We start from the raw sequence: 12,584 nt of genomic DNA on the forward strand, positions 1-12,584 counted from the left end.
AATTCTTTCTCTATACTCTATATCTCTAGATTATCAATGTATTCTATTCCTTAAAGGTAAACTTCAAGTGAAATAAATTTTATGAAAAGTAGCACTTCAGTATTTCCACACAGCTTCTTCGCTGTGAAAAAGATAACAATGTGTTTGTAGCTGGGAGAAGTTACACAGGTTGAGAGACAGGGATGAAGTTCAGTGGGCTTTAGAAAAAGAGCACATGGAAATCCAAGCAAAATTACAGTCACACTGAAATAAATTGTTCGCTAGGAAGGCGTATTTCAGTAAGAAAAGAAACTGGTAACAAAACATTTCAACCGGCTGTACTTCAGACCAAATATTTTCAGCTTGAGGAAACCTCTCCCTTCTGTTGTTTGAGAGAAGTAGAGAACCACCTGTACCAGGAAACAAGAATTTGAGCAGGAAGGGTTTTCAGAGAAGTAAGAAAAAGGCAGATCTGGGAATACAATGCAGTAACTTGTCATCACATCTCCTGGGTCCTCATGTGTGGAGTTGAATGAATCTGCTAGACCTGCAGCTCCAGGATCACACCTGAGCTGCTACTCCAGGGAGCACTAGGGAGCGAGCACACTGCCATCATATGTATCTTTAGCTAAGCTTTTTGTTTCACTTGTTTTGAGACAGTTTTGCACAGTAATTTATCTGGTTACTTCAAATACATCAGCTTAGCACAGCAGAGCAAACCTGTATCTGTTCCCTATGTTCTATGCCCTTCTGTCCTTCCTATATGTTTTCTTCTGTATCATTCTGTCATGTGTCCATGTGTGCTTTCCAGTTGTGCACGGAGTGGTACATACCCTTTACAGTTTAGTAAGTACGAATGTGTTGTGTTCAAAGGTGAGATCAAAGATGAAATTTGTCTTCGCTTTTTTTCTAATAATTTCTTGTAGGCCTCATTTATCTGTTCTGTAACAAAAAAAAAAGATCGTGTTGTGGCGGTAAGCCACATCTGCAAAAGGAAATTTTCTTTAAATCACAGCCCCACTCAGTCATTCTTTATATTGTAAAAGTGACAGAACTGTTTAATGAAAGTGAAAAAAAAATCAAAATATGCCAACCTTTTCCCCTCACTAGGTTTCCATGGTACCATGCTCATATAATACACAGTGACATGTGGCCCTAGGGAGATCTGCAGTCTTCCTGGACTGACACCAAAAGTCTACAGTTCTGTTAATTCAGTAATACACAATGTAGCAGATACAGAAATACTTTAGCTTCATTTAGGCTCTTAATTTCTTCTTTTTTCTCCTCTCTGAAAATACTTTGACACTTATATCACAGGCTTTGTGTGATGATATTCAGAAATTCGATGCTAATTAGTGCTGCTGTATTTCCTGGATTGCTTAGGACCACAGAGAATTGAAATGCTGTATCTCCTGTGCTTGTTTATCCATCATTTCAGCTTTTTGTTTTGTTACACTTGATGCAACTTGGCCAGCTACATTTTTTTAATTTCCCTTATGCAAATAAATAGTTAAGCATTTATTTATGACCCTTTAACTGTGCCTGAGAGGCACAAATGACTTCTTTTCCTAATGTGATTTGCCATAGAAGTGGTGTCACTTTCTGAGATCCAGGGATAAGGCATGACTGTTTATCTCGAAGGCTACTAATGTGGTCTAGATAGTATGGACAGAGAGAAGACTGAGCAAATCCCAAGGCATAAAGCAGCCCTTCACCATCAGTGTTATTTTTGCAGGCCTGGTCAAGTAAATGTGCTCTGCTAAGACAATCGGTAGGGGGAAACAGAAGGTGAGATGGGGGATACTTGGCCTGCGCTACCTATAAACTCCCCACCCCCTCATTAGTTTCACAGGCTATATACAGTAAAGCTCTAAGTTGAGAGGTGGACTGGCAATAGCACGTGTGGAGCTGATGAATATTTCATTCCTGCCATGGAGAAAGCTTCAGGAGCAAACCAAATAGCACAGTAACACAGAAAATCCTGCTTTTGAAGTGTGACATGAACATGATCTGGCTTTACCTATTCTTCTCCAGTGACACCTGGGAGTTATACCACATGTGCTTGTTCCTCAGCTCTTGTAGTCACCATTTCAGTTTTTATCTAGGAACTGCCCTCTTGTATTGGTCAGTTTGTTTAAGAAGTAGCTGAAGGTAATAGCAAGAATAGAGAATGAAATTCCATTTTTATGCTCTAGACACACGCAATTTTAGCTCCTTCAGATCAAAAATAGAGCCAGTAGTCAGACAGATAAAAAACTCTGGCTGAAACGCTGTCTTGGAATGAGGTGGATGAGGAAGCTCTATGAAAACCCCTTGCCTTGATACAATCTGTTCATATCTTGTATGTCTCTTTCATTTGTCCTGATCTTTTCATTAATCAAATGCCCTGAGTAGCAGCCTGGCTAAGACCAGGTGGCTCCAGTGTAATCAGGCTGAATATAAGCCTACGGTGAGCTCTCACCACAGTCCAGGAAAAAAACATATACTGGGCAGCAGGAGGGTGGCCAGCAGACAAAGGAAAGCTGTTACTCCACTCTACTCAGGGGTAGTGAGGCTGCTCCTGAAATACTCGGTCCAGTTTTGAGCTCAGTGGTTCAAGAGGAGTGTGGAGAGATGAGAGAGTCCAGTGGGTGATTACTAGTGGAGACTAGAGCATATAACTTACTGGTAGAGCTTGAGGGAGCTAAGCTTCACCAGGATGGCGAAGAGGAAGCTGCGGGGCAATCTAGTAGCAGCCTGCTTGAAGGATAGTTGTGAATATGGTTCCAAACACTCCTTAGTAATAACAAGTGATGGAAGGGGATGTGACGAAGGGAAAACAAGTCACAAATTATGGCTTCGGAGGTTTAAGCTAGGCATTAGGTAAAACTTTCTCAGTAGGAGAGAAGTGCCAGACCAGAGTCAGCTGGGTAGCACGTCAGTTACCCAGCTCCATTCTTGGAGATTTTCAAGACCTTGGATAGACAAAGCCAAGGCTGACCTGATCTAGTGTTGGCAGTACTCCTGCTTTGGCCAGGGGATGGGACGAGATGACCTGTACAAGTCCCTTCCAACAAATGTTTCTATGAGTGATTCTATGAGATTAGTTAGATTTTATTATGCACATTGTGACATATTAGAGTATTTATCGATACAAAGCATGCATAATAACAGGTACTATGGAAGGAAAAGGGCATCTCAGTCTTCTTTCAGCTGATGATTAGTTGTTTGTAAAGGTCATATTCCCTTTATTAGAGTATCCTGGAGAATATAAAGACTTGGAACTTTCTTTTTTTAATTTCCTTTGGATAAAGTGGATTAGAACAAAACCCTGTTATTTATAAGAATTTTTCTGGTAACTTTCCTTGACATCATTTTAATTCATTATAGTGAATAGTACTGCTTTAGGTCAACTAATTGATGTTTTACCTTTGTCAGTAGTTACAGCTTTATCTGTCTGTGCAGTGTTACTTCATTTTCTTTCAGTTTCTGCAAGTCCATTCTGTAGATTACTAGGCATTTTTGCTCTGCCACCCTACCCAGACACCTCCTTTTCTAATATATTCAAGAGAATAAAGGGTGGTGATCTTACTATGAAAAGCTGTGTAAGTCTCAAGTTTCACTGGTCATTTTCTGTGTCACAAGACTTTGCAAATGAGTGTTTGTTAGCAGGTGTGACCCCTAGGACCCACATTATTTCTACTTTTACCGGCCCATTCCATCTCACTTCTTTTTTTTCTTTTCAGATTAATAACTTTGTGTTTTCTCTCTGTACATTCCTAACATGCTAGCTCCTTGCCTAGAAAAGCTGTAGACCTCAAAAACTCGTAATGGAATCGGGGTGATCTACATGTTAGCCACCTGCATGGTAATAATGCAGCTGCACCTCAGTCGTGTTTACTTTTATCCGTGCACTGATGAGTGGTCACACAGTCTTCTGCGTTTTGCAGTAGCTATATAAAAAGAATCTGATGTTCTTCACTCAGGCATACGCTCCCTCTTTCATTGTGCCGCCTTCTGTTCAGGTGTTCAGTTTTCAAAGCAGGCGTTAGCCCCAGTCCTGCTGGTTCAGCCGAGCCCGGCAGTGACTCTGTGCCAAAGGGGTGCTTCTGTCTCAGCTGGACTGCCCTTCACAGGGCAGCACAGACCTGTGGTGAATGGCTTCCCCCCTGTAATAGTGTGTTTGGTTTGCTTTTATTAATGAGAAAAGATACATGAGAAAGTTAGAAAATGGCTGTATTTCTCTAATAAACAGTGAATGAGGCCTTCTGTAAAGGAATTGCTCTGCAGAGACTGCTATGTTTGCCTCACAGGAGAGCAGAAGTAATGAACCAGCCTCTACTTCCTTGTCTTGCTAATTAAGAATATTTTTACGTGGTGAAATATTGAAAACACTGTTAATGAGAAAAACAGCTTTGACTGCCTAGGTGTCTGGACCACATGAAGGTCTGGCAAGGTCTCCTGTGTCACAGGGTTGCCTTGCCTTGCACCCCAGCACCCTGATTTTGCTTTCCCTGCCCCTTGCCCCAAGGCTCTGTCTCCTCTCATCAGCACATCTTGCTTGACTGAGCAAAAGAACCTGCTGTGGGGTTACCATGACCCACCATTACATCTCATCTTCCAAGGGGAAGCCTACAAAGGCAGTTTCAGTGTAGCTCTTCCTCAACTTGTTTATGGACTGAACATGTAGCATGACATGATGTATCATGACTGACCCTATATGTGGACACGGAGTTGCAATCAAACCCTGAATCTCACATGGAGGTGATATCTAAACTCAGAGCCAGTAACAACCATGATTATTTCTTGACTTTGTGAATAGTTTTGTTTACTGTAGATCACCAACACTTATTTAAAACTTTTAGTCACTGAAATGCAAAACAGTCAGTAGCATCTCACAACTGTTAGTAGCTGTATCACAGCTGAAGGAGCTGCTGTGAATGTTTCCTAGCGTGTTCCTCCTTGAGTTGGAGTGCTGGTCCAGTCTGTAGTGGCTGTATAACACAAGGGTATGTGCTCGGCTATGTGGCCTGTGCCACTGCCTACATCATACTAGTTTACTTAAGCTCACTTTTTCCATAAATGCCTCTCAAAGTACATTACATAGAGATGCAAGACATTTTACTGTTCTAGTATGCAGATTTTTAGGGACCTTTATGTCTTGTGTCCTCACTACTTCATTATTTGCATTTGCTACCATGTACCTCAACCTGTCTTGTATTTTGCTAGCTGGCCCTGTTGATGGCTTCCTATGAAACACATATTGTAGTTCACTTGAATTCTTCTCATGGCTGACAATTTGACAAAAGCATCAGATTTGCTACAGTTGTCCTAGAGGATTTTGTTGTTCATTGGAGAACTGAAGGACGGTAGCTACTCTCTAAAAAAATTCTAGCTCAGGATGAACAAGATGGTAGAAACCAGTACGTATCTGGTCTTGACCCCTAATATATATATCGTACTACTTTTTGCTTCCTTTTGGTTTGATTCCAATTTTTTATTTCTGGACAGAGACTAGATTGAAGCTAATGCCTAGTTCAAGCATTACCTTTCCTCCTTTGACTTATCTTTATTATCTATATAATATATATTATCATTATTACTACTACTACTACTATTATTATTCCAAGATCTCAGTTACCTAACAAGCAAACAAACCTAGAGAATATGGAAAATGTGTGGCAGAGGTAGCTAATTGAAAGTTAGCATGAAGCTAGAAGCAAAATAAATTGCATTTAGGTGTCAGCAATGTGTAACCATTGAGACAGGGAAAACCAGAAAGGACAGCTTTACTGGCACAAATAAGTAAACATAGAAGTAAAACTCCAAAAGGGAAATGAGCACACAGATGAAGTGACAATAAACAGAACTGTATGTAAGATGAACAACCAGATAAATAAGCAAACCCCAAAATAAATGCCAACAAGCAAGGCAGATGCAAAAAAACAAGCAGCTGTTGAGGAAGAGGAAGAGAAATTGAGCAAATGTTACATGCAAGTGGAAGAAAATCCTACTGTGTGGAATTTCAGGGCTATGTCCTAAACGGTCATGATTTCTGTGAATTCCATTGGAGATTTTTAATTGTGCAGACAGTATAGGTGGGCACCAGTTGGTGGAGGCTTTGCGTTGTTACTTGTTTCCATCTTTCATTTGTTTTCTTAAAAGAGCAAAGGCCTTTTTCCTGAGGTATGTGGGCATATTCACTCCTGTGTATGTTGCAGATTCCCATAAAGTCAAGCTGCCCACAGCCATGCCTTAAGGGGGCTGTATCTGCAAAGTCTGTACAGTGGAGGATTCAACTTTTGGTGGAAAAATTGGTGCTCAGACACTGGCGGAAATACTGTCTATCTGATATAGAGTATCCTTGTCTAATAAATTAATTTTAAAACATCCTGCTTAGTTTTGGTTTTCTCCTCTTTAGCTATTCCCTGATACTAAAGCTTCAGTGTTGGATGAAGATGCTACTTCCTGGACCTTACCTCTTGGGCTACAGTGAGGGTTATTGGAAGAAAAAAAGTCTCATACATTTTTTAAGTCAATGTGTATTTTTTTCTAACCCAAAAGCTCTCATGTTACCTTTTTGTTATTAAAAGATCTTTTTCTTTGCAGTAGAGAAAATTAACCATTGGCATTTCAAAAATGTAGTTTGGGAGCATTCTGATATTTCCATTTCCATCCCATTTTTTTCTTTTCTCTACACTTATGCAAAAATAATTCTTTGGTTGGACTATTTCTTATTTGAAGTTTGTGCTTTTCTTCATTGCTGTGGATGGCATTCATCTCTGCCAGAATGTGTGCTCCATTTGCTGAAGAATCCTATTAAGGAGAGCTGTGGTATCTGTAAACATTGGGTTAAAACTCTCATACTCCAGGTATCAAAGACTGAGATAAAATCCCAGTCAAAACCTGGATTCAAGCTCACTTTGAATTCCACTGTTGCTCTGTAAGCCACACTTCTTTCAGGGCAGGAAACAGAAATGCATAGAAAATCCAGAGAATGGTTCTTACTGGAACACAGGTGAGAAGAAAATCATGTTTGGAAGAGGAGCTGGAAACACTGAAGTTCTTTGCCCCTGCAGGTTATCTTATGATCGTGCCGCCCAGAAAAAAAGCTTGATAAGAAAAGACTTATCAGCATGTGCAATAATTGTTTAGAAAACGATGTTCACCTGAAGAGCTGTTTGAAGACCAGCTTCTTTAGGCCGTTTCCCTATATCTTCCCTATATGATGCCCATTTCAACTAGTGGCTTGGCCATTTGTCATGCACAGATGCATTGTACAAAATAAGAAAAAAACCCCACCTTCTTCAGTGGCTTGAGTATTGCTCAGAGAGACATGAGTTCACTGACTTCTGCCATTGTCTTGTACGGTGTTGGACAGAGCCCTCTGCAGTAATTTCCAATGAGTAAAGTGCTGTTCTCTTTCAAAGGTGGTGTGAAGAAAAACTGATTCAAAACATGTGGAGCTCCCAGCTATGGCAGAATCAGGGCCACAAAAGGAATCTTGTGGACATGGTTCTATAATGTATTTTTTAAAATTTGTGATACAATGCTGGACATCACAAAGCGTGAAACCTATGTTATCGGAGGCAGACTTTAACCTTTTCTAAGCTTTCTGAGCTTTTTTTTTTTTTTCTCCCATTTGCTACATACAGAACTTACGTCTCAGGCTTAATTTGTGGGTTCACTAGAAGTGTGAAATAACTCACACTGCTATATATGGTTTATGAAAATATTTGCACTTTCTATTGTATGTGTCAAAGCAGTGTGCATGATCCATAGCTTCAAATGTATAAGCTATAAAGTAATTGGCAGTCTAGTCACTTCTTAATTAAAATAATCTGGAAGTATTCCATTTAATGACTTCATAACTGGCATCTAAACATTTGCTTCCAGCTTTTTGGTGTTAGATCAGAACAGAAGTGTCTGCAGAAAACAGTTTTGAAAAGTTATCTATATGTATTGGTTTTTGTAATGCTGTTTGAAAAAGTTGAATGCATCTGAATACAGAAATATGGGTACATAAATAATTTTATTACAGCAGCCATAAAAGATAATATCATCCCTGTGCATCTTTGTTTATTGCTTAGGGATGCTTATAACAAATGAGTGTCTCACAAATGCAGAATCAATGTGCTTTGAGCAATTTTTTTCCCTGTTGATATATATGCTTTGTGAGTGTCTCTCTGGAGCATCCTTCTAGATGAAGTGAGGCAGGGCTGTTAACGTGGGGGAATGCAGTACAGAAGTGGTGGACTGTCTTTACATTAGCAGACTAGTGGGTAAGGCTGCCCATATGTCCAAGTGACAGAAATAAATTCTATAAAGTACTGACTCAGCTGAATTTGATACATCATTGAACAGTGTGATCGCTGGAGCCTAAAAAAACTGACATTGGCATTTCAGTTACTAGTTTCCCAGCTTTTTGCATCTGAGATTGTGTTTATGCTTTACCCAACATCATAATGGAGAAAAAAACCCAAACCAAAACACTTTAACTTCAGTTCTTGAAACAAATGTCTTCCATTGCAGGAACCCAGTATAAATATAAGCTGCACTTGTGAGTCAATATTAAAGTTTTAGCAATCGCTAAGGCAGACATTGCATTCTATTCAGAAAGGTGGTTACGTTATTTTAGATGTTTGTCAGTGTTTTGTTTTGTTTTGCTTTGCTTTTTTAAGAAACGTTTCATGGAAGCATGAAAATTTTACTAGAAATATATATGTCTCAGTTTCAGGGTGCAATTTTAGAGAGAGGTGGCAGAACAGTTTTGCAGTCCTTAATGTGAAACTCTTAGTACAATAGTGTAAGGTTAAGATCCACAAGGAAAAGTGAAAGAATTGGAAAAATCTAGAAGAGAGGAGGCATAATAATGGTTCTCAAATACATGAAAAATTCTGGCCAAGAATAGGGAAAAAAGGTGTGCTCCTAAGATTTTCCTGCAAAAATCTTGCAGTGGTTGAACCAAATAGTCACCTCTATCATCTTAAGACCAGTGGAAAACCATTCATAATCCTCACTCCAGGCTTTAATTGCGATTAAAATAGCATCAGTAGCACCAAGATGCCCCTGGAGCTATTTTGTTTTTTCTTTATTTAAAACAGAAGCTTTGATGTGAATACCCATTGGAAGTAACTTCTGATAATTTTTGAGGTGCACAATTATGTAGGATGTTGATGACATCTCTGCTGATATACATGCTTTAGACAGCCTTGCTGCAAAATGTCACCATTGCTAGAAATTAGGTAGCTCCATAGTTGTCTCATTTCAAAAAGGTTTTCTGAGAATTTTCTCCATGTCTTTCAACCTATGTTCAGTACATTAGATGTTGTAAAAATGACCAGTTGAAAAAATTAATGATGAAATCGGAAATCAGAGTAAGATTATAGATTCACTGAAAAGCTGCATTTTTATCTAGCAAATTCCCAGTCTTTTGCAAGCTGAAACTGGACCCCAGGGCACCAAAAATTTGTCTGTACATCCATTCAGTTTTGGGTTTTTTTTTTAATTGTCTTACTTCTGAAAGATAAGTTTCTCCCATCTAGAACTATTAGAGGGATTACCATAAACCATTAATTCCAGCCCACAAGATTTTGTGATGTGAAAGAAGGGGATTTTTCAAAAGATTTTTGGAAAAGCCTCTTTGGCTGTCCAGTCTGCCAGCATTGCTTGGATTAGGAAAGCACCGTGTTCTTCCAGAACAGCGTATGGAACAGGGTCTCAGGGGAAGAAGATGGTTAAATGGGAAGCAGTGATGACATTTTGTCTTTAAGATAAGGCACAGATGCACTATACATAAATTGTGGAACTTATTGGAATACACATTGTATTAGGAAAAAAGCTCGGGGAGTGTGTGTGGGGGTATGATGGATGACACGGAACACACATGGGGGACAGACGGACCTTCTCACTCTCTACAACTCCCTGACAGCAGGCTGTCGGCAGGTGGGTGTCAGTCTCTTCTCCCAGATAACAAGCAATAGAACAAGAGGAAATGGCCTCAAGTTGCACCAGGGGAGGTTTAGATTAGATATTAGGAAAAATGTCTTCACAGAAGGGGTGTTCAAACCTTGGAACAGGCTGCCCAGGGATATGGTGGAATCGCCATCCTGGGAAATGTTTAAAAAACGCATAGATGTGGTGCTTCAGGACGTGGTTTAGTCATGGACTTGACAGTCCTGAGTTAATGTTGGACTTGATGATCTTAATGGTCTTTTCCAACCTAAATGATTTTATGATTCTGTGATTTTTTTTATTTTAAAATGTAAGAAAACTGTGATGGAGAGCATGCATTAGAATCAATGAGCAAATGGCATGATGTTTTACAATTCTGACAAGTTAATATCTGAATCTTTGTATATATTTTGAATCTGAATATCTTTGTACAAAATTTCAGGAAAAATAAAGGTGCTTTCAATCTAAGAGCACACTCTGTATTCAGTAGAATTGTAGATTATTCATACATATTATAGAAGCCAAGTCATTAATATTGAATAAGCCACAATGTTCGAAGAACTTCTTGAAATTTATATAGTACAGAACACATTCTACAGTTGAATTCATATCTGTAATTCCCATGACCCATCTTTCTTCACACTTGAGAGCAATTTCATCAGTTTCAAAACATATCCAGGTAATCTGTGTTGAATAGTATTTCACATAGGAAAGAGTGATTTTTTAAATTGGATTTTGTAAAACACAACCATTGTAATGGGCCTGTGAATTAAAGAATGTGGAGCATGCCAATATGACAGACAGCTTAATACCGTGCTTTAATAAGCATTGCTGTAGAAGCATTATGCTGACAAAAGTGAAGGTGCCTTCTGCAAAGAACCCAGCTTCTAAATGGCACACAGAGAGAATTTTCTAAATTTTGTATTGTTTTTTGTCTTCTAGAGTATCAGGGCCTCAGGGCTGGTGCTGTTGGAAACCATCCTTTTTGGATCACTTCTTCTGTACTTCCCAGTAAGTCAAACTATACATTTTTTGAAAAATTTTATTCTTGCAGACATTTTAAAAAATTGTATGAATTACTTTGATGTAAATATAAATTTCAAAACTGTTCATGTAATTATTAGTTTAATCTGACTATAAAATATGCTGTGTTTTGAAAAGATTCTTAAGAACACTTGAATGTTTTACTATATTTGTAATAATTCTTCATTTTCAGTGTAAGGAACTTTCCAGTGTCTTTTACTTGGAACTCTTAGGTGTTCTGGATTAAGCTGAGTTTTTGCTTTGAATGATACCTCTCTAAGCTATGATATGGGAAAAATATGCAAGGTGTGTAAAACATTGATTATACCAAGTATTTCTGTGGAGTGTAGTACAAGGGAGAGTAACAATTTCAGTGTATTACTAGCATATATTTTGATGTTTCTGAAGCTACATGGTATCTGCAATGCCATGTATTTAGGAAAACAGGATGGTATGATCCCTATGCTCTAAGTGGGGAAAAAAATGTGATTTCACTGTTACATAAGGATTCTGTCACAAAACTCACAAAAATATAGATCCTTTCTCTTTTAAAAAAATCCCAGAAAACCTGAGTTTGTTAATTGCCACATAAACCCAAGGTAATGACTAGACAAAGCAAGACAGCAAAGTGTAAATTCAATGAAATTGATAGAAAGCATGCAGATCAGGAGGCAATCAATGATGGAGTTGTGGATTATTTTAAAATATGTTTATGTCTCCTTTCCTCAATAGTCAGAATCTTCTGTGCTTTTACAGACCATCATGTAGTTACTGAGAGACAAGCTGGAAAACAAAACTCCTTAGCAGTTGCTAAACAAGTAGCAAATAAAGGGTAGAAGGCTGAGGTGTGAATACTATAGCAAACACAAATACTGATGGAAGTTCTATACGTTGATTTTTGAATCATGTGGGCCTTTCGTGTTCTAAAGAAAAAGTGTGTCCATTTCTAAGATGGTTTTATGTGTTTTTTCATCTTTCACTTTGCAGACATCAGGAAGAAAGTAGTTTTGATTTTTTTCCATATTGTACGAATACTTTTTGCAACTTGCAGTACCTCTCCCCAGGGTTTTCAGAGCTTCTTTCATACAGTTTTCCAGTGAGCAGAACTGAAAGCCCATGCACTGCTTCCTCAGGTGGTGTAGAAATGCTGGGAAGCATTCACAGAAATGCATAAAGCATATAACACAAGGGCTTTCCTTTCCATGGCTATCTCCTCTTGGCTTTCCCAGAGAACCCTGGATCCATGTAGTGGCTTCCCCAGGCAGAGGCTCTGTAAGAACCAGTCAGTGTTTGTACAACCTCAACTCCAAAGTATGCCAAAAGCCTCATAGCTCTCGCTGTGCCTGCAGTCTGCTCACCCATCACTCATCTTCAGTTTCTTTCCCAGTTCTTGTCTTGATCCTCTAATTGTATTTCAAAGGATGAACGTCCTTTGGTGGCTATCTATCTTCAGGCTTCAGGTGCTCAGCCTTGGGGATACTGTCAGTGAAAAATCACTTCTCTCTCAGCAGTTGACTTGAAGGAGAGCCATACTGTTAAGTGCAAGAGATTGCCATCCACTGCCTTCACATGCAGAGGGAGAGGAAAAGAAATAGAGCTGGGAGGGAGAGATTTGATAACCAAAGCATCCCCTCAGCTTTTCACTGATG

General features: G+C 39.0%; 1 protein-coding gene across 2 annotated transcripts in view; it reads left to right on the forward strand.

Moving 5' to 3' along the window:
• GPR158 (G protein-coupled receptor 158) overlaps window positions 1-12,584 on the forward strand; it is a 210,278-nt gene that overhangs the window by 110,468 nt on the left and 87,226 nt on the right. For both annotated transcript variants that reach the window (XM_005233875.3, XM_027781744.2), the window contains exon 5: window positions 10,855-10,923. In XM_005233875.3, the coding sequence (XP_005233932.1) occupies window positions 10,855-10,923 (69 nt within the window). The remainder of the gene's footprint in view (window positions 1-10,854; window positions 10,924-12,584) is intronic.

This window comes from Falco peregrinus, chromosome 5, assembly GCF_023634155.1.
Source record: "Falco peregrinus isolate bFalPer1 chromosome 5, bFalPer1.pri, whole genome shotgun sequence".
Classification (NCBI taxonomy): Eukaryota; Metazoa; Chordata; class Aves; order Falconiformes; family Falconidae; genus Falco; species Falco peregrinus.